The 22693-nt window shown below is 39.0% G+C and overlaps 1 protein-coding gene across 5 annotated transcripts in view; it reads left to right on the top strand.

The window, feature by feature from the left end:
• The first annotated feature begins 336 nt into the window (after positions 1-336).
• DENND6A (DENN domain containing 6A) overlaps positions 337-22693 on the top strand; it is a 63570-nt gene continuing 41213 nt past the window's right edge. Inside the window, exons 1-5 of one of the 5 annotated variants that reach the window (XM_070237331.1) lie at positions 357-689; positions 6950-7466; positions 12006-12085; positions 14700-14738; positions 14837-14879. In XM_070237331.1, the coding sequence (XP_070093432.1) occupies positions 12008-12085; positions 14700-14738; positions 14837-14879 (160 nt within the window). In that variant the 5' untranslated portion in view covers positions 357-689; positions 6950-7466; positions 12006-12007. Of the gene's footprint in view, positions 690-6949; positions 7467-12005; positions 12086-14699; positions 14739-14836; positions 14880-22693 lie in introns of all 5 variants that reach the window. The other 4 variants (XM_023620213.2, XM_070237330.1, XM_023620211.2 and 1 more) reach the window with 4 other exon arrangements.

The following is a 22693-nucleotide window of genomic DNA, read 5'->3' on the forward strand; positions in this document are numbered from 1 at the left end:
AAATGAGGTAATATTTGTAAAGTTCTTGCTTGGCACATTAATTTGGGATAGAGTAAGTGTTCAATAAACGTCTGCCACCGTCACCATTATGTTTTAATAATACCTTATAATTATGAACCGTGTCATTCCAAAAATAGTTCATTCCCTGGTCGTTCGACTGCGAAAGACGGTGCCCACCGTTTCAGTCTTGAAGAGCTTTAAGACAAGGAGGCCAGAGCGGGCTTCTCAATGCCTGAGAAGCGCTGGCGCGACGTCCCCACTCGGGCGAGCAGGGCACAGGAGGACCTGCACTGAGCCGGGCTCCCAGGGTCACGTGCGCCGCGGCCCCGCCCCGGCCCAGCCCGTCCCCCGCGGCTGCGGCTGCGGCAGCGGCGGCTGCGCGTGCGCGGAGCCGAGCGCGCTCTGCGGCGCGGTTCGCGGTGGAGGCGGCGCGAACGGCGAGGGGGCGGCCGATGGCTCTCCCGGGCCTGGCAGGCTCGGGACTCAGCTCCCGCGGGCCGTTGGACGAGGCGGAGGCGGCTGCCGAGGAGCACGAGGCGCCGGCCGTGGTGGCGGCGGGCGCCCTGCCGCAGGACGATGAAGAGGACGAGGGCCGCGGCCGGGGCCTGCTGCGCTGGGACGGCTTCTCGGCCTGGCTGCACTGCGTGTGTGTGGTGGGCTTCGACCTGGAGCTGGGCCAAGCCGTGGAGGTGAGCCCGGCCGCACCTTGTCCCCGCGCCCCGCCCCAGGCCCCGCGCCGGGGTGTCCCCAAGCCGAGCGCGTGGCCCGCGGGTCGGCCGGCCCGGACCCCGGCCGCGGCGCATCGGGGCGTGGCTTGCCGCCCCTCCGCCGGGCAGGGCCGGGCTGCGGTCCACTGGCAGTTCCCGTGGGAGGACTGTGGGCTGCGGCGGGGGGTGAAAAGTTCTCTCTAGGCTCCCCCTAAGTACTTGTCGATGTTCGTGGTGGTGGTGTTTTCAACCCAGTGTCCTAGGCATAACGAAAATAGCGGTACTCGGAGAAGGCTGCAGGCAGGATGTTTGGGATTTTTTTTTCAAGACGCGAACAATGCCTCTGACATATGGTGAACTCTAAGAGCCAAACGTCAACCAACTTTTTAGACTCATAGATTGTTTGGGTTACTTGCGGTAACTCTTAGAGCATTCCTCTGTGCCTGAGCCAAAATGCTTATTTCAGCATGCATTTTCTCCTTTTCCTCCTTTTGTTCCTCATTTCTGTTGTTTCTTGATGTTGCTTCTGAAACAGTTGGCCTGAAAGCTAATATCAAGGTGAACATGGGGGAAATGGTTTGCTCGTGAATCTGTCAAGTTTCCCACCTTTATGAAGCCTTATCGAAAGGTCTTCGAATCTTACCTATTCTTGACATTGTTTAAGGATCCCTTTCGTATCAAAAGATTGCTTGTCTTTATGTATACAAGAAAAACGTTATCAGATGGAAGTGTGTTCAGAAGGTTTTGTTTGTTTTGGTGGCGATGACAGATTTTAATGAGCCATCTCATTCTGACTTTAGTGGCATAAGTTGCCTACAAAAATTGGCCAAGGAGGTATTTCTTAATGCGAAGTTACTGCTTTTGTATTCAACCTGTGTTCTATGTTTTATCATTATGTGGTTCGATACACATTCAGTTTCCACTAAGATCTAGGCATTATGCTGGTTGCTGGGCATACTGATGTGAACAGTATACTCTAACCTGTGTTTATAGATTGAGACTACAATTTAGAGGACGACCAAGAATTAATCACGGTATCACATAGGGCCAAATGCAGTACCTGGCACCTAATGGTGTTCAATGAATACTTGTTGATATGGGCCCTGGTGGCATAATGGTTAAGTTTGCGCACTCTGCTTGGTTTGGATCCCTGTTGCAGACCTACACACTACTCATCAAGCCCTGCTGTGGCGGGGTGCCATATACAAAATAGAGGAGGATTGGCACAGATGTTAACTCAGGGCCAGTCTGCCTCACATAGAAAAAATACGTGTTGATAGAAGGAGTGAATACATGAACAGTTCTTTATCTTGCTGAGATAGGAACAACAGTTCCCAAAGACTTTGAAGAAGAGATTTATAAGCCATCTATCATTTACATCGACATGTTAACCTGAGGGTATATGTATAGCAAAATACAATTTAGCCAGAAAGCATAGGATTGGGTTGTTGTAGTTGATTGCATTTTTAAATAGCAAAAGGAGATCCCTGTGGGCTGTCATCATATGGGACATGGTTTATAACATGAGTGTTTTTCTGACCAAATAAACACCACTTAGCATAGTTGAGGTGCTCTGACTGTGAATCATTAAAGGACTTATTTGAATTTCACTTCTCATAGTATATGCTGCTATATGGAGTTTTCTTTAGGTCACTAGTTTTTAACCTTTTTTGCATCCTGGACCTTTTAAAAAATACGATGAACTCTGTGAACTCTCTCCGTTAGGAAAATGCTTACTAATACAAAATTATGTAAATGCTTCTGTGGACTCTGCGGGTCGTCTATGGCTTTTCCCCAGATTAAGAATCACTAATTTTAGAAGGTGTAGGTGGTGAAGATTCCCCAATAATGAATCTAAAGAAATAAATATGTTAAGTGAGATGCAACACAATTTAATTTTGTTTTGTTTTCCTGAGAAATGTAGAATATTACACCTTGCCACTTTTAAAATGAAGAAAAAGGAGGGGGCTGGCCCCGTGACCGAGTGGTTAAGTTGGCGTGCTCTGCTTCGGTGGCCCAGGGTTTCACTGGTTCAAATCCTGGGCATGGACATGGCACCGCTCATCAAGCCATGCTGAGGCGGCATCCCACATGCCACAACTAGAAGGACCCACAACTAAAAATATGCAACTATGTACCAGGGGGCTTTGGGGAGAAAAAGAAAAAATAAAAGGAACACAAATTAGTAATTAATGTAATAAAATAGCTGAAAAATATATTTCACTTCTGTATTATAGCCATATCCAGGTCAAAAATGGACTGGAGGATGGCTGAAATGGGACAAGAAGGTGAGTGTAGACTTGTGTTGGAGACGTGACATATAGTAGCCCCAGCCCTGCTTCCTATAATGCACAACCATGAGGACTCAATAGGGAAATTAATTGAAAAATAAGTAAAAAATTAAGTTTGGACAGTAATATCCTGGAATTCACCACCTGTCTTATCAAAAAGGCAGTCATTGAATCTTAGACTTGGGAGAGACTTAAGAGTCTATCCTGCCATGGCAGAAAGTACCGTTTGCAGATTTTAAACAAATGCATAAACGGTGCTGCTTATTTAAGCTTAAATCCGTACTACAGAGACAGTGTAGTATACTGATCAAGAACTCAGACTCTAGAGTTGGACTGCCTAGGGTTGAATATATGTGACTTTGGGCACGTAACTTAGCTTGTCTGAGCCTCACATTCTTCCTCTGTAACAGGATAACAGAACCTATATCATGGCCTCGTTGTGAGAGATTAGATAAGTTAATATTGGTGAAGCATTTGGAACAGTGCCTGGGACCCAGTAAGACCTATGTAAGTGTATTTGGGAAGCATTGAAATTCCCTTTTTTGTTTTCAATGGTGAGAACCCTTAACTTTTGTTTTGTGAATATACGGCCTTTGGATCTTAGTTTTCTCACTAGAAAATGAAGTTGAGGAGCTGGCCCAGTGGCCGAGTGGTTAAAGTTCTGCACCCTTGGCTTTGGCGGCCCACGTTCACAGGTTCGGATCCCAGATGCGGACCTACTCCACTTGTCGGCCGTGCTGTGGAGGCATCCCACATGCAAACACTGGAGGAAGATTGGCGCAGATGTTAGCTCAGCACTAATCTTCCTCAAGCAAAAAAAGAGTAAGATTAGCAGTGAGTGTTAGCTCAGGGCAAATCTTCCTCACCAAAAAAAAAAAGAGAGAGAAAATTAAGTTGAGGTGCTAGAATCTACTTTTTTCTAAGTAGGGGAACTTTTTTCCCAGTGTAAATAAAAATCTAATGTGGTACCTCACTGGCTGATCTGGTTGAAATGGGGCCTGTGTGTGTATATTTGGTTGTAGACCACTGAAACTAAGCTATAGCTCAAGCGGAAAGGGAGAACTTGCTGTAAGACCACAGAGGTGTTTCAAGATATCCAAGGTACAAACCTAGCGGGGCTTCAGAAAATGGCTAGAGGCCAGAACCAGGGAAGCCTCTTGTTGATGCTCTTGTTTTATGGATTTTGTTCATGCTTCATGCTCCCTGCCAATTGAGTTCCTCTGCTTCTGTGATCTTTATGGTGGAGAAGTTGGCAGTGAATGTCACTCTCATTCCAAATACCAGAGGAAGATACTCAGGCCTGGTTTGGGGCAGATTCTCACTCTCATACAGTCAGCTGAAGATTTGGGTCGTTGGGGGAGTGGTCTTTTGGGGGCCGTGTCCTAAGTGAAGGGGGTCTTTTGAGCTGGGAAGAGACTGCAAAAGGTGTTAACTGTGGGAGGTGTGCTCAGTGTCTTCATTTTCCCCCGAGAGGTGGTCTTAAAGCATTACCACGTAATACAAGTGTTCTCTGGAACAAGGTTGGAAATCCCCTGGATTTTATGTACTCTATGTCACTTCTAGCTCTGAAATTACCTGATTATATAGTAAAGCCTTAATCTTCTGAATCCAGAATTGCCTCATTTATTCAGTTTTTTTCCTGATTAATAATGGTTGCTCCTTGCTGTAAACTTGGCAAGAAAGAAAATTATAAACACCACTCATAATTATACTCAGAGACAAATACTGTTAATTAATATTTGGCATTTTGTTAATGCTTTTTTTCTTGACATAACTTCTTATCAGTCAAGGATTAATTTGATGGTTGGAATAGAAACTCTCTCAAATAAATTTCAGTAAAGAGAGATTGATTGTAGGGGTCTCTTGGAACCCAGTTGCAGGAAGCAGGGGTGAACCTCCTGGGATTTGGAAAGCCCCAGACTTTTGCCTCTGTCCCTCCCGAGCTGTGTGGTTTTTTGTCTCTGCTTCTCTTTGCATGTCTATTCTGTTCTCCATGCAGAGGCTGGTTTCCCCTGCCAGAGTCTCAGTTTCCTCTCCCCCACTTCACTTGACTTTGGGTTACTGTGGTACTGATTTTAGCCAAATTCTACTTTTGCAGATTCTGGAACCAGGCTGAAGCTTAAATCAGATACTGAAATTTCTGATCGGCTCAGCATGGGTCAGGCACTCCCTTTTGTTCTTTCAGCTGTGGTTAGGAGACAGGGTTTCCCTAACAGTAGTGGCCATTAGGCTCCCCCTGTAAAAGGAGGCGGGGACCCTGTTCCAAAGCGTGGGCTGGGCAGCAGTCTCTAAAACAGGTCTACTGTAAGAGTCTGCTTTGATTGGTAAACATTCTTGTAAACAGTGTGCCAGATCACTAAAGACTCTTCGTAAATATAATTTTATGGACCATAATCTAACCATTTTCCTTAATTTGGGTATTTAGTAGTTTCCTTTATTCCCCCTTCACATTGTAGAGTTATTTGATGCTTGTATACACATCTTAGAGATGCTCTGCATTTTTGAGGGCCTTTAAATCATGTGAACTCAGAGAATGTCATCAGAGGTTGCCATTTCTGTAATTTGAAGTCACCTCCTGAAGCTCTGCAGTCCTTGATTTTATAAGAATTGAGGCATCATTGGTGGCTTTCCCCCTCTTGAAGACTATGACCTATCAACTTTTGGGACAGAATTTCAACCTGTGAAAAGAGCATAAGCTTTGGGGTTTTGAACATCAACTAATTGTCTGATATGGGGCCAGTTTCTTCAATTCTCTGAGTCTCATTTTCCTCAACTATAAAATGGAGGAAATAATATCCTGAGAGTGTTGTTGGAGGTTTGAAGTGAGATAATGTGTGTAAGAATTAATGCCTGTCATTAATGCATGCCCAGTATGGTAGTCCCTTTTTATAGATAGTGAACTTGTATGTTTAATAATCAATGTGGGGCTCTTTTTGGCTATTGCCTCAATCCTATTATTTTGCCTTAAATTGATTAAAATATGTATATATACAGCTTTTGATGTGAATCACAAGCATTTAAAGCACTCCCTGAGAATCAAGTTTATTAGATTTCATTTTGCGGATAATCTATGGCGTAGCCTATTTGTATGTACGTATAGTTTGTATTTCACCTCTTACTGAAAAGAATTTCAGGCCAGTTAAATTACGTATAAAAAGCAGGACAGTTTATCATGAATATATTGTGTCATAGATATCATTCAGATTACTGATCCCCCTGTCCCCCTCCCCTTTTTTTAAACAAATTGAAGATAAAGCTCTGCTCTGGGGTGAAGGCAAACTTTTATGACCCCCCCCCCTTTTTTTTTTGCTGAGGAAGACTTGCCCCTAGCTAATATCCATTAAAACTAACATTGGTTACCAGTCTTCCTCTTTTTGTATGTGAGCCACTGCCACATCATGGCCACTGACAAATGCATGGTGTAGGTCTCTGCCCAGGAACTGGCACATTGAAGTGGAGCGTGCTGAACTTAACCACTAGGCTACTGGAGCTGGCCCATTTTTATGACATTTTTTAAAGAGTGGTTTTAGCAAAATTGACTCTCCTTTCTTTCCCACTTCTGCTTTTTTGAGTCACTGCTGGGTGGAGGCTAGAGTAGTCACCATAGTTTTCTTTATCTTAGCAAAGTTCCTTTTTATTTTTCTGAGAGGCATAAAGGCCGTTGTTTCCTTTGTTTCTTTCCCCCTTAAACTGGGTCATCCATAGCCTCAGTGTTGATCCTCAGCAGGTTTACTGTGTTTTTGTTTTTGTCTTGTTTTCGTTTTTTTTTTTTGAGGAAGATTAGCCCTGAGCTAACATCTGCTGCCAATCCTCCTCTTTTTGCTGAGGAAGACTGGCCCTGAGCTAACATCCGTGCCCATCTTCCTCCACGTTTTTTTTTTTAAAGATTTTATTTTTTTCCTTTTTCTCCCCAAAACCCCCCAGTACATAGTTGTATATTCTTCGTTGTAGGTCCTTCCAGCTGTGGCATGTGGGACGCCGCCTCAGTGTGCTTGGATGAGCAGTGCCATGTCCGTGCCCAGGATTCGAACCAACGAAACACTGGGCCGCCTGCAGTGGAGCGCTTGAACCTAACCACTCGGCCACGGGGCCAGCCTCAATTTTCCTCCACTTTTTATATGTGGGACGCCTACCACAGCATAGCTTGACAAGCAGTGCCATGTCTGCACCTGGGATCTGAACCAGTGAACCCTGGGCCGCCGAAGCAGAACGGGCAAACCTAACTGCTGTGCCACTGGGCTGGCCCCAACTACTGTTTTAATCGAAATGGGTGTTACGTGTAATTGTGTGTTGCTATACTGTCTTATTGAGACATTTACTCAGCAGATATTTATTGGGCAACTACCATGTCCAGGCACTGGTATGTTCTGGAGATAAAGTCCTGATCATTCCTCCCTTCATTGAATTTACAATCTAGAAGGGAAGGTAGTCCATTAAACAGTGAGTGCGTGATAAGAGGATTTGCAAGGTACTATTAATGGCCTTTCGATTTCCTTGTGAACTAGTAGCACTTTATAGTAGCTTGATGTCGTTCTATGATTTGAGATTTAAAACCCTGGTGACCTCTTGAGCTTATTAGGTGCCCAGATTTTACAAGGCTTCTTTGGTGTTATTAATCTCTGATTTGATTATGAAATTATGTAATCCCAATCTGGGACATTCTCCTGTCTGGTTAGTCCATTCGTAGACGTTTTATGTTTGTATTTACTGTGATGAATGATGTGAAACATGGACAATTGTATCTAAACTTTACTCTTTTTGTTGAGAGAAATGCCTCACTGTTCATTCCATGTTCACACTGATCAAGTTTTCTGGTAGCATAATTTAGATTAGATCTTGAGTGAGCCAGAATCTTAGCTGGAGGCTCAGCCTATCTTGATACTGTGATGTCAGGCTATTTTTTCCACTTTTTGAAATAACTGAACATTTTTATTGAAGTATAACATACACATAGAAAAGTGTACAAATCCTAAGTCTATAGTTTGGTGAATTTTCATAAAGTGGCTTTATCATGTCACTACCATAGAGATCAAGAAACAATATTAGCCCTGCCCCAGAAATTTCCCTTATGCCCTCTTTCAGTCGTGACCTATCCTTTTTTCCCCCAGCCCCTGGCAATAACTAACCTACTTTCTGTCTCTATGGAGTCTCCTGTTCTGTACATTTCATATGAATAGAATCATTTAACATGTGGCTTTTTGTGTCTGGCTTTTTTCACTTAGTATAATGTTCTTAAGGTTCATCCATGTTGTGCTATGTGTGTGTGTGTGTGTGTGTGTATCTCAGTACTTCATTCCTTTTTATGGCTGAATTTATATCATTATATGGGCATATCACATTTTGTTTATCCATTCATCATTTGATAGAAATTTAGATTGTTTCCACTTTTGGGCTGTTTTGAATAATGCTGCTGTGAACATTCATGTGCAAGTTTTCGTGTGAACATATGTTTTCACTTCTCTTAGACATATACTTAGGAGTGAGATTGCTGGGTCATACTTTACTCTATGTTTAATTTTTTGAGAAATTTCTAAACTGTTTTCCAGTATGGCTGCATTTTCACATTTCCATTGGTAGTGTATGAGGGTTCTAATTTCTCCATATCCTTCTCAGCACTTGTTATTGTCTGTCATTTTGACTATAGCTATCTTAGTGGGTATGAGGTGGTATCTTACTGTAATTTTATTTGCATTTCTATAATGACTCTTGATGTTAAGTATCTTTTCATGATGTTATTGGCCCTTTGTATATCTTTTTTGGAGAAATGTCTAATCAAATCCTTTGCCCATTTGAACATTGGGTTATTTTACTTTTATTGTTGAATTGTAAGAGTTCTTTCTATATTCTGTATACTAGACCCCTTAGCAGATGTGTGTATTTTCTCCCATTCTGCAGATTGTCTTCCCTTTCTTGGTAGAGTTCTTTGAAGCACAAAAGTTTTAAATTTTGATGAAGTCCAGTTTATGTTTTCTTTGGTTGGTTCTGCTTTTGGTATCTGAGAAATCATTGCCTAATCCATGGTCATAAAGATTTATTCATATGTTTTCTTCTAAGAGTTTCATAATTTAACTCTTACACTTGGATCTTTGATCCACTTTGGGTTACCTTTTGTACAATATGAAGTAGAGGTTTTACTTTTTTTTTTTGAGTTCATAATAGTTTACAACATGGTGAAATTTCAGTTGTACATTATTGTTGGTCCGTCACCATGTAAGTGCTCCCCTTCGCCCTTTGTTCACACCCCCAGCCCCCTTTTCCCTGGTAACCACTGACTGAACTGTTCTCTGTCTTTTTTTTTTTCTTTAAGATTTTATTTTTTCCTTTTTCTCCCCAAAGCCCCCCTGGTACATAGTTGTATATTCTTAGTTGTGGGTCCTTCTAGTTGTGGCATGTGGGATGCTGCCTCAGCGTGGTTTGATGAGCAGTGCCATGTCCGCACCCAGGATTCGAACCAATGAAACACTGGGCCGCCTGCAGGGGAGCGCGCTAACTTAACCACTCTGCCACGGGGCCAGCCCCTGAACTGTTCTCTTTGTCCATGTGTTTGTTTATCTCCCACATGTGAGTGAAATCTTATGGTGTTTGTCTTTCTCAATCTGGCTTATTTTACCTAACATAATACCTTCCAGGTCTATCCATGTTGTTGCAAATGGGATGATTTTGTCTTTTTTATGGCTGAGTAGTATTCCATTGTACATAAATACTACATCGTCTTTATGCAGTCATTGGTTGATGGGCACATGGATTGATTCCATGTCTTGGCTGTTGTGAATAATGCTGCAGTGAGCATAGGAGTGCATAGGTCACTTGGGATTGTTGATTGGTTTTACTTTTTTTTTACACCTCATTTTGAGATAACTTTAAACTTACATAGAGTTGAAAAAGTAATTCATTCAGCTTCCTCTAAAGTTAACATTTTACATAAACATAGTACAATAATCGAAAGTAAGAATATAACATTGGTATAATACTATTTACTAAACAACAGAAGTTATTCAGATTTCACCAGTTTTTCTACTAATGTCCTTTCTCTGTTTCAGGATCCAATCCAGGTTCTTACATTGCATATAGGTGTCATATCTCCAAAGTTCTCTCCAGTCTGTGGAAGTTCCTTACTCTTTTCTCTTATTTCATGACCTTGACACTTTGGAAGTGTACCGAACAGATATTTTTTAGTATGTCTGTCAATTTGGGTTTTTCTGGTGAGTTCTCATGATTAGTCTGAGGTTATGCTAAGAGTATCCCAGCTGTGATGTGCCCTTCTCAGTGCATAATATCAGGGAGTACATGATCCTAAAATGTCTTATTATTGGTGATTTTAACCTTGATCACTTGCTTAAGATGATGTCTATCAGGTTTATCCACTGTAAAGTTACTATTTTTCTCTTTGTAATTAATAAATATTTATTTTGTTTGAGATACTTTGAGACTGTGCAGTATCCTGTTTCTCAAACTTTGCCTGCTAATTTCAGCATCCATAGGTGGATCTTTCCTGCAGTATTTATTACTCTAGTGTTCTAATAATGATTTTCTATTTTCCTTATTCCTTCTACATTTATTAGTTGGAATTCTTTTATAAGGAAAATTTGTCCCTTCTCTCCCATCCATCCATCTATCCATCCATCTCTCTGTCTGTCTGTCTAACAGTATGGACTCAAGGATACTTATTTTATTATTCAGGTTATAATCTAGTATTATCATTATTTATTTTGTTGATCAAATTTTTTCAGCTTTGAGCATTGGCACCTTTTTTTAGGTTGGGTCCTTTGTCCTTTAGATATGCCCTTATCTTTTTTTTTTGAATACTTCCTTTCTTTCTGGTACCACAAGATGCACCAGCCTCATCTTATATTTTTTCCTGTCCCAATCCTGTAATCAGCCACCTCTCCAAGGAGCCCTGATTCTTTTTACTGCAGAATGGTATTTAGCAATCAACATCTGAGTATTAGGTGTACTCATTGCTACTGGGGTGTCATTGCTTTAATTTTTGTATTAAAAAGTCTTTTAAAAGAGATAGTGTATTTAATATATCTTAAAATGTTTTTCAGTCAACTTTTAAAAAATTACATGAGATAGAACCAATTAAAAAATATAGACTTGTTTTTTTGCCTGTAAACAGTTTCCCTTTTCACTTTGAAATGCACATTATTGTCTAGTCATTGAAGACATAATTCTCATTGGGTTTAGAATTCATCCTCTATTTAAGGTAATAATGATGTTTTTATGTGAGTTAATGTTTATATAGGAGATCAAGGCAGATCTTTCTGGGGAAATGTAGTCTCTGCTAGGCCTGGGACACTAGGTGGTATTGTGCATTGGAGACAGACACTGAGTCACATGGCAAGAGGCAGGCACTCATTCACGCACAGCTAGGGTGTGTGGCAGACATGAATTTTTCCCATGTCCAAGTGATGATAGCAGTAAGTTAACTGATATTCCTGATTTTCCTCTTCCTGGGACCGTGATTACTCCCACACTGAAGTGGGAATGTTGGGGTTATGCGGGGGCAAGTGGCAGACATACCTTTGAAGAGAATAGCTCAATTTAAAATGCTTTGTAATGTTTTTTCCCAGGATAGTCATGTGTCACTTAATGATGGGGATATGTTCTGAGGAATGCTCTGTTAGGTGATTTTGTTGTTGTGCAAACATCATCGACTATACTCACACAAACCTAGATGGTATAGCCTACTGTACACCTAGGCTGTATGGTACCAATCTTATGGAACCACTGTTGTGTGTGCAGTCCATCATTGACCAAAACGTTGTTATGCAGCACATGACCATGTATATGCTAATATGTTTGTGAGGCACATTTTTTCCTATCATATCGTGATGTGAAATATTTATGCTATGTTATCATTTTTAGGCCTTAATAATTATATCAAATAAAATGTAGTTTTTTCTTAGCCACCTCTCCTTTGTTATAACATGGGAGATCTAAACATAGGTAACAGAACCAGGGTGACATTAGCTGATGTTCTCTGTCCCCCTTTGATGCCTCCCAGGAATGCCAGTGTCCTGGGGGACAGAGATGCCTGGACTTGAGCTGTGGAGAGAGGAAACTTCAAGTGAGAGGCATCTCCAGGTACTGGGGCCAATCTGTAGTTGATTGATTCCTGCATAGGTATCAGGAGCTAGCTGACTAAACTAACAGTGATTGCCCAAAGTTATATTTAAACTTTTTTTTTTCAAAATAAAGTATATACATAGATAATAGTTCCAGTAACTGGCAATCTGTGCAGTTCGAGCTAACTTGGTAATGGTTACTTTTCTTCCTTTTGTTTTTTAAATAGGGAGTTTAAGGTTTTAGAATTAAGTATGGATTTTTCTGATCCTAAGTACAGTGTGGTCATTTAGATAGTTGTAGCATATAAATATGCATTGTTTCTTTTTGTGTATCATATCTATTCCAAAATAAAACACTGAGTAGTCCTAACAGTACATTAAAATGAAATTCTAGAATGGTGTTTGACAGTCTAGTACAATCAGAGTTTTTAAAAGGCAAATTTGATAGGTTTTGTAATTCTTATATCCTTTTAGCTTACTTAAATATCTATAGCATATATAAGCCCCTTAAATACACATGTATACACGTATGTTATATATATTTAAGTTATTCATATATATGGGTAAAATATACTGACACTTTTTTCTGTATTATCATGCTGGTATTTTAAACCATGGGACACCAAAATCCAAAGGAACCACTGTGATGTCTTTGTGTAACAGGAAGTGAAACTTTCTATATTTGCTTTTGATTTGATATTTTAATTGCAGAAATGAAAATCTGAAGGGCACTCACATAAAACTGATTTTAGAGTTTGAAATTAAGCTATTATAGGCCACTAAACTTACCAATATGTTTTAGACCAGCAAATTCCAGGATGACTTAGATGTTAGGAGATTTTCATAAAATATGGCTAAATAGTTTATCAGTTTGCCATTTCTACTTTAAATGTAGCAAGGTAAAATGGTCTCAAGGTGAGGCAGGGGAGCTCTGTGTACACATAAAGAATTACATATTATTAAATACTGAGTTGTTGAATATAACTAATTTGAGGGTATATCCACTGATTGAAGAGATTTTTTTTAGCGTCTACTATGCACAAGCGACTGTTCAGGTGTCAAGATAAAGAGTGGTGAACAAAACAGACCAGGTTCTTGCCTTCATGAATTGTGGAGACAGAGGTTAAGTCAGGTTGGTCAGAACATGGGATGCAAAGCAGAGTAAGTAGAGAGAATATTGGCTTTGCTGTCATTTTCTGTTCCAGGAATGGTGGGTGGTTTTCATGTAACATACAGCTCTGTAGATTCTTCCCATAGCCCTAGATTGAGAGGGATCGTGTGCAACATTATGACTAGGGGAGAAACAGGGCTGTGACTGCGCGTTAATGATTGCTACTGTGGGTGGAGTGAGGAACAATGGCTTATATACTTGGGAATCAGGCAGACCTAGGTTTAAATCCCAGCTCTGGCACTTAGTAGACAAATTTTGGGAGAGTTATTTAACTACTGTGAACTTGTCCACTCTTCTGTAAAGATGCGGAGAATTGACAGAGTTGTGAAAATTAAAAACTCCAGACAATATTTATTCTCCCCATGTTTTTTCTTGCCTTATTTTTACTTATGTGTAAAATGGGGATACCGCTGTTAGCTTTGTGTATTCTCATGGAAACTAAAATGAAATAGATGAAACTACTTCAATATGGTTTATGATGTGATATTACTATATGTTATTTCTGGAAATGGAAGATTTTCAGGCTCTTAGGCAGCTCTGGGGAATGGAAGAGCTCAGATTCTTCTAGAAGTGGGAAGTCTTGGATACCCACATTAGCAACCTAACTAATATAATTTAGCTACTCTTTTCTCTCTTCTTTGTTATCAGCTGATAGCTAACCTGCTGCTCATAATACCGTTTCTTCTTCACATTCCCAGGAGAATCTGGATTGGCCTTTTTGAGCACTGGGCAGTTTTGGGCAGAATTTTCACACCCACTCGCATCTAGGCAGTTGGTTGATTGACCTGTAGAGTGGGTCCCCTTGGGTCTGGTGTTTACCAGTGCTTGTTCCAACAGTAGCTGTTCTGTCTCAGTTGCTTCCTTTGCAGGGGCTGTGGGGCAGGGGTTTCCCTCAGAAGGTGGCTGTGGTCACTGCAAGCACTAAACCAACCTGTCTAGGAAAATGCAATGATTGTTTAAAGGTATTGGAGGCAATCAAGATGGGCTTTATGATGAGAGATGGCCTTTGAGATTTCTTAAACTGCAGATGATTATTTTTTCGTTTTCCCTTTTCTTTTAATAAGTAGTTAGTGATTTGTATTACTTCTTGGAATCAATTGAAAATTATTATTTCTTGAAGTAGCTCCCAGCTGATATATCAAGTTCTCGTTAGATTTTCAGCTTCTAAAGAAAAGATTCAATAAACTTTGAGTTATTAGTAATTTAGTTGGTAAATTATTCTTGATAACTCAAGATTTCACCAAGTTTTAGAGATAACTTTGACTCAAATTTTTTTTTTTTTTTGCCTAATGTAAATCCTACTCAGTTCTCCCAGCTTCTCGTAGATTTCATTGTTAAAGTTTGTGAACTGTTTCTTAAAACTATTTGACCACAACCAACTAGTATTTTAGAAGTACCTAATAATGTTTGTAATATACGCTCAATGTCTTTGTCTAACAAAATTTAACTCTTTTTCTTGCAGGTAATTTATCCTCAACATTCCAAACTTACTGATAAAGAAGTAAGTAAAAATATTGCTCTGTATAGTCTACTGTTGTACTTCTGTTTGTTTTTATTGGTGTGTTTGTCAGCATATATACCTTTTGTTTTCTTTTTCAGAAAACCAATATTTGCTATTTGTCTTTTCCAGATTCAAATTCAGGTAACTATTTTTTCATGTCGTTTTTCTGTTCAATCTTATACGAAGAATACTGATTATACTCTTAATATGTGAAAATCGATTGAAATAGCATTTAGAATAAAAACTCAATTTAGTCTAACAGATCAGTGATTTTGGTTAGTTCTATTTGGTTATTCATTAATAAAGCATTAGTTTTATTAATGCCTAGTCATGTCTTGTTGATTTCAGTTGGTTCAACTTTTAGAATAGCTGTTATGTTGTAATGAGGTAAAACATCTTGGAGCAATAAACTGTTGAAATAGTAAAAAGATTGATAATCAGCGACGTTGGTATGTTTGAAGAGTTATAGTAAGTAGTTTACTTTTAGTTCAGGATTTGGGAGCTTGCCAAGAACTATAAAGGCAGTGAGTTTAAAAAGAAAAACGGTGAATCTGGCTATGAAGCATGGCCATCAATTACTTGCGATAATTTATATGAGTTAATATATGTAAAGCACTTGGAATAGTGCTTGGGATATAGAACACACCATATAACTGTTGGCTGTTATTATTAAGCTTGTTTTCTGCTGGTCTCTTTCAAATTCTCCCTTTGTGTGGTCCTAATTGTTGAAATCTTTCAGGTTACTTCTTTTGTTTCCCTTTCAAAATAGCTTTTCAAGCTTATAGTGACCGGAACATTCAGCTTCTTAGACCACACACAGAAACCTCTGAAGCAAAGGCATTTCTGTTCTCTTTCCTTTTCTGGGTACTTCTATATCCTGTTAACTTAATTAAGTTAATCTGATTTTAGAGATTTGACATTTTAATTTTTTAAAGCATTTTCTCCATTCCTATATAAATGCTTTCAGAGTTTTTTCCTATACATTTGGAACTCAGTTTTCATGAAATATGTAAAAAAGAAGTGATATCTTGGTAAAAAAAAAAAAGATGCCTTTGAGAGATCCCAGTAGGGCTTTTGTTCTGACCTGGAATTAATGGAATCTTTTAGTATGTTTTGACTATTAATGAAATAGTGATAGAGAGGTCTTCTAGGATCTCTCCTCATTTCAGATAACGTTTTCCTTACAAAGGCCACACATGCAGTTAGTCCTAAATGTGATGAAGTTGGATTGGACTTGCAGGACTCAGGGTGAGCTGAACTGTGTGGATTGCAGGATGAACTGACTTTGTGTTGTTGGAGCCCTAGTAGATTATACTGTACACTCTTCTCTTTCAGATCAGAGTTGGTTTTCGTGCTTCTCTCTCTCTTTTCACCTCTCTACATGAACATCAAGGCTAAGAAGTTAATTATATGGTATTTGGATAGCCTTTTTAATTTCTACTTTTGTAGTTAGTCTCTCTGTGTATCATTTTCATGTTGGAAGTTAAACTCAATTGTAAATCAGTGTAAATCATAATTTTTTTTAATGGAAGGCTCTGCACAGACACTATTTATTTATGTAGTTTAACTAGAAAGAGTCCAAACATCCTAAACATAGATCCAGGGTAACAAACACCCTGATGAACATTAGTTTTTATTTTAAAAGCCAACTTTAGAGTGTATTCTGTATTGTCAATGTTGCAATAAAAGCGTCATTTTTAGAAACACGAATTGGTTGCTGAGAAGGATGCCTATACCATGTGCACTTCAACACTCCAACGATATGGTGGAGGAAAAAAACCAGCATAAAGGCCCAGAGCAGCTGCTGTAAATTAGTATTTCTTTTCCTCTCCTATTCCTTTCTTTTCTCTTCTCTTCTTAATTCTTCAGGTCAGTCATCACATTCAAAGTCTTACGTCCCCACGTAATCACAATGATCATGGCATTGAACAGCTGCGGTGTGGAAAATACTATTGAAATGAACATTCTCCTTGAATTGAAATCCTGGTATTTCGAAAATAATCTCCAGTTTATTGCTGCCACTTCAGTGATATATTCAGCACTTTAGACTAAAATTCTTGGCACAGGCAATGCCCAACCTGTTGTTTATACCTCTGGGATGAGGAATCACATGAGCAGCAGGCAGAGCGCGTGGAAGCCAGCCAGCCCTGTGAGCTACGGCTCCATCCAGTCTGTCTGCACGGTCATGGCGGGAATGGTGACGGGAAAGAGCTGACTGAGGGGCGGACCGCATTGTCCCTGGAAAGGCCTAGCCTTACCACCACCATCCAAATCAGAATTTATTCAATATTATAGGCATTTGAGTGACCTAAAGATGTTTTGTAATGCCTTTTTTATAAGCTACACATCAAATGAAATGTGGTTCATTTTATTTGAAGTATGGTTGGTACTTAGGAGTAAAATCGACAGAAGGTTTTAAAAACAGACATCTTGCCATCTTAACAGATGAATATTAATCTAGACAGCAAGAGACTGCATTTTGTATGTATTTGAGATCACTATTCTCAGTTGTGATTATCCAAACAGTTTGTTTCAGTTACATGTTTATTAAATGGAAGTTTGGGATTAGTGTGCCAACTTTGAAATGGATTTAATTTTTCCCAAAAGAGCTTTTATTGTTATGGAAGGAAATCCGGGCATACTAGAATGGTCTTTAGGAAAGAGTCATAATCTGAGTTTCGTTTCCTTGGCGCACACTTAAAAATAAGTAAAACAACATTTAGACTCTACGGCAAGCTATACAGATAAAGAACAATGCTTTTGGGATTCCCAGTGGAATAATTTGACAGTCCTCTGCCTCCTCCATCCTCTACTCACATACACCTTAGATCCTATGACTTTAGAAAAATTTTTGTTTGGTTTGTTTTTAGGTTTCAAGTTCTTGTTCCATTTGAATGGCTTTTATCTTTAGGAGCCTAAGTTTAAAGTAATGTCTTCTCTCTGATAAATATTTGTCAGATTTTTTTTCTCCTTCTTGTTTACCATTAACATAATATGGATGTAGGTGTTCCTGAGGCTTAAGCAGTGGTGGGTACCTAAGGACTGAAATCACTATGTTTTAATCATGTCCAGAGAGAAAACTCAGCATTAGTAGAGAGAGTTTCAAGTAATTATGAATCTGAGGAAAAGACTAATTCTTGCTCTGGATGGATTAGACATGCAGACAATATTTGTCTCACCCAGTTTCTTCTCTGTAAACAGCGGGAGCATCGTCATGTGCTTTACACTTCCCAGTGGCAAAAGCAGTGCTTCTGACACTATCTGTATTGAAGGGCCAGTTGGATTTTTTTAAGTTTCTAATCTGTTGTGGACCAGTGCTTTTATAAAATGCAGTTTAAATGAATTATTAGAAAAACGAAAGGGAGAAAAACCAAAGAAATGCAAAATAAAAGTCCACATTTGTCATGGCAATATCAAATTGCTATAAGGGTTTTTGATTGCTTAGTATCTGTTTGGATATCTATTTCATCATGATTTAGTAACAAGAGTTTGTGGACCGGCATCAGTCTGTGGACTACACTTTGAGAAGCTCTAGTCTAAAGTCCTGCTTTTCAGCAATTTCAGCTCAACCACTCTAGTCCTAGGGAGAGTGATTACGTAGAGCCGAAGACCAAGAGATGGGGCTAGCTCTTGAAGTCTCATGTTTTATTTTAGTATTATGCATTCTGATTCACTCTGTAGCTGTGTTTGTACTAATATAGAAGTAGTCTTTAAAGTTGTCTGTTCTCTTTAGGCAAAACATTTAACCTTTTTTCTTCAAATCTCTAAGTGATATTTTTGGTATAGGCACGTGCCCTCTGTTTACCTTTAGCTCTCCAGTCTTGGTTTGATTGGCAGATGTAAAAGAAGCTTGCAGAATACTCAGTACCCTTGAAAGTTTTAAAATGGGAGGAGAGCTCTTCGTGGCATACCACCTGACATTCATGTAGCAGGAGCCATGACTGAAAGGACTGGCTACTTACTTGAATGAACTGTATGGCACAGAGACCAGTGAGTTCAAGAACTCAGTGAGGGGTGTTTTTCAGGAGGACTTTTTTTTTTTTACTTTTTTATAGTAGTCTAAATAGTTTATAACATTGTGAAATTTCAGTTGTAAATCAGTATTTGTCAAATACCATGTAAATGTGCCCCTGTACCCCTTGTACCTCACCACCCTTGCCCAGTAACTGCTAAATTGTTCTCTTTGTCCATAAGTTTCTTTATATTCCACATATGAGTGAAATGATGTAGTGTTTGTCTTTCTCTGTCTGGCTCATTTTGCTTAACATGATGTCCTCAAGGTCTATCCATGTTGTTGCAAATGGGATGATTTTGTCTTTTTTATGGCTGAGTAGTATTCCATGGTGTGTATATACCACATCTTCTTTATCCATTCATCAGTCATTGGGCACTTGGGTTGCTTCCATGTCTTGGCTATTGTGAATGATGCTGCAGTGAACATAGGGGTGCATAAGTCTCTTTGTATTGTTGATTACAAGTTCTTTGGATAAATACCCAGTAGTGGGATAGCTGGGTCATATGGTAATTCTATTTTTAGTTTTTTGAGAAATCACCATACTGTTTTCTATAGTGGCTGCACCAGTTTGCATTCCCACCAGCAGTGGGTGAGGGTTCCCTTTTCTCCACAACCTCACCAACATTTGTTATTTTTTGTCTTGGTGATTATAGCCATTCTAAGGGTGTAAGATGATATCTAAGTGTAGTTTTGATTTGCATCTACCTGATAATTAGTGATGTTGAACATCTTTTCATGTACCTATTGGCCATCTGTGTATGTTCTTTGGAAAAATGTCTGTACATATCCTCTGCCTACTTTTTGATTGGGTCGTTTATTTCTTTGTGGTTCTTTGTGTGAGCTGTTTATATATTATGGAGATTAACCCCTTATGGGATATATGATTTGCGAATATTTTCTCCCAGTTGGTGGCTTCTTGTTTCATTTTAATCTTGGTTTCCTTTGCCTTCCAGAAGCTCTTTAGTCTGATGAAGTCCCACTTGTTTATTTTTTGTTTTCTTTCCTTTGAGTGGACATCGTATTTGTAAAGGTCCTTTGAAGGCTGATGTCCAAGAGTGTACTGCCTATATTTTCTTCCAGAAGTTTTATGATTTTCGATCTTACTTCAAGTCTTTGATCCATTTTGAGTCTATTTTTGTGTATGGAGAAAGAGAATGATCTACTTTCATTCTTTTGCATGTGACTATCCAGTTTTCCCAGCACCCCTTATTGAAGAGACTTTTCTTTCTCCATTGTATGTTCTTGGTTCCTTTGTCCAAGATTAGTTATCCATATATGTGTGGTTTATTTCTGGGCTTTCAGTTCTGTTCCATTGATCTGTGTGCCTGTTTTTGTACCAGTACCATGCTGTTTTGATTACTATAGCTTTGTAATATGTTTTGAAGTCAGGGATTGCAATGCTACCAGGTTTGTTCTTGTTTCTCAGGATTGCTTTGGCTATTCGGGGTCTTTTGTTGCCCTATATGAATTTTAAGATTCTTTGTTCTATTTCTGTGAAGAATGTCATTGGGATTCTGCTTGGGGTTGCATTGAATCTGTAGATTGCTTTAGGTAGTATGGACATTTTAACTATGTTTACTTTTCCAATACATGTACATGGAATATCTTTCCATTTCTTTATGTCATTATTGATTTCTTGCAGTAGTGTCTTATAGTTTTCCTTGTATAGGTCTTTCCCCTCCTTGGTTAAATTTATCCCTAGATATTTTATCCTTTTTGTTAGTATTGTAAATGGGGTTGTGTTCTTGAGTTCTTGTTCTGTTACTTCGTTATTAGAGTATAGAAATGCCACTGATTTTTGTACATTGACTTTGTATCCTCCAACTTTGCTGTAGTTCTCGATTATTTCTAATAGTTTTCCAGTGGATTCTTTAGGGTTTTCTATGTATAAAATCATATCGTCTGCAAATAGTGAGAGTTTCACTTCTTCAGTGCCTATTTGAATTTCTTTTATTTCTTTTTCCTGCCTAATTGCTCTGGCCAAAACCTCTAGTACTGTGTTGAATAAGAGTGGCAAGAGTAGGTACCCTTGTCTTGTTGCTGTTCTCAGCAGTATGGCTTTCAGTTTTTCCCCATTGAGTATGATGTTGGCAGTAGGTTTGTCATATATGGCCTTTATTATGTTTAGATATTTTCCTTCTATACCCATTTTATTGAGTGTTTTTATCATGAAAGGATGTTGGATCTTGTCAAATGCTTTCTCTGCATCTATGGAGGTGATCATGTGGTTTTTGTTCCTCCTTTTGTTAACATGGTCTATCACATTGACTGATTTGCAGATGTTGAACCATTGCTGTGTCCCTGGTATGAATCCCACTTGATCCTAGTGTATGATCTTTTTAATGTACTGCTGTATTCAAGTTGCCAGTATTTTGTTGAGGATTTTTTTTTTTTAAAGACTGGCATCTGAGTTAACAACTGTTGCCAATCTTTTCTTTTTTTCTGCTTCCTTTCCCCAAATCCCCTCAGTTTATGGTTGTATATATTTTAATTGTATATATTTTAGTTGTGGCATGTGGGATGTCACCTCAGCATGGCCTAATGAATGGTGCCATGTCTACGCCCAGGATCTGAACTGGCAAAACCCTGGCCGCTGAAGCAGAGCGCGCAAACTTAACCACTTGGCCACGGGGCCGGCCCTGAGGATTTTTGCATCTATGTTCATCAGTGATATTGGCTTGTAATTTTCCTTCTTTGTGTTGTCCTTGTGTGGTTTTGGGATCAGGGTGATGTTGGCTTCATAGAATGTGTTAGGAATATTTCCGTCTTCCTTAATTTTTTGGAATTGTTTGAGAAGAGTAGGTAACAAATTGTCTTTGAATATTTGGCAGCATTCTCCTGAGAAGCCGTCTGGTATTGGACTTTTATTCTTGGGGACGTTTTTGATTACTGTTTCATTCTCTTTTCTTGTGATGGGTTTTTCAGATTCTCTATTTCTTCTGTCAGTTTTGGCAGGTTGTAAGAGTCTAGGAATTTATCCACTTCTTCTAGATTGTCCCATTTGTTGGCATATAGTTTTTCATAATATTCTCTTGTAATCTTTTGTATTTCTTTGGTGTCTGTTGTAATTTCTCCTCTTTCATTTCTAGTTTTATTTGAGCCTTCTCTCTTTTTTCTTAGTGAGTCTGGCTAAGGGTTTGTGAATTTTATTTATCCTCTCAAAGAATCAGCTCCTTGTTTCATTGATCCTTTTTACAGTCTTTTTTGTTTCAATTTCATTTCTTTCTGCTTTAATATTTATTATTTCCCTCCTTCTGCTGCGTTTGGGCTCTGTTTGTTCTTTTTCTAATTCTCTTAAGTATAGTTTAAGATTGTTTATTTGAGCTTTTTTTTTTGTTATTGTGGGCCTGTATTGCTATGAATTTCCCTCTTAGGACTGCTTTTGCTGCATCCCATATGGTGTATTTTCATTCTCGTTTGTCTCCAAATATTTTTTGATTTCTCCCTTTATTTCTTCGACAACCCATTCGTTGTTCAGTAGCATGTTTAGTCTCCGTGTTTTTCTTCCTTTTCCAGCTTTTTTCTTGTAGTTGATTTCTACTTTCATGGCATTATGGTCAGAAAAGATAGTAGATATGATTTCAATCTTGTTAAATTTATTGAGGTTTGCCTTGTTTCCCAATATATGGTCTGTCCTCAAGAATGTTCCATGTGCGCTTGAGAAGAATGTATATTCTGTTGTTTTTGGATGGAGTGCTCTCTATATATCTATTAAGTTCATCTGGTCTAGTTTTTCTTTTAAGTCCACTATCTCATTGTTGACTTTTTGTCTGGATATCTCCTCTTAGGTTTGTTAATGCTTGCTTTGTACTTTGGTGCTCCTCTGTTGGGTGCATACATGTTTATTAAGTGTTATGTCTTCTTGGTGGAGATCCCTTTTATCATTATATACTGCCCCTCTATGTCTCTGTTTACCAGTTTTATCTTGAAGTTTCCTTTG

The sequence above is a fragment of the Equus caballus genome, chromosome 16, assembly GCF_041296265.1.
Source record: "Equus caballus isolate H_3958 breed thoroughbred chromosome 16, TB-T2T, whole genome shotgun sequence".
NCBI classification, from domain to species: Eukaryota; Metazoa; Chordata; class Mammalia; order Perissodactyla; family Equidae; genus Equus; species Equus caballus.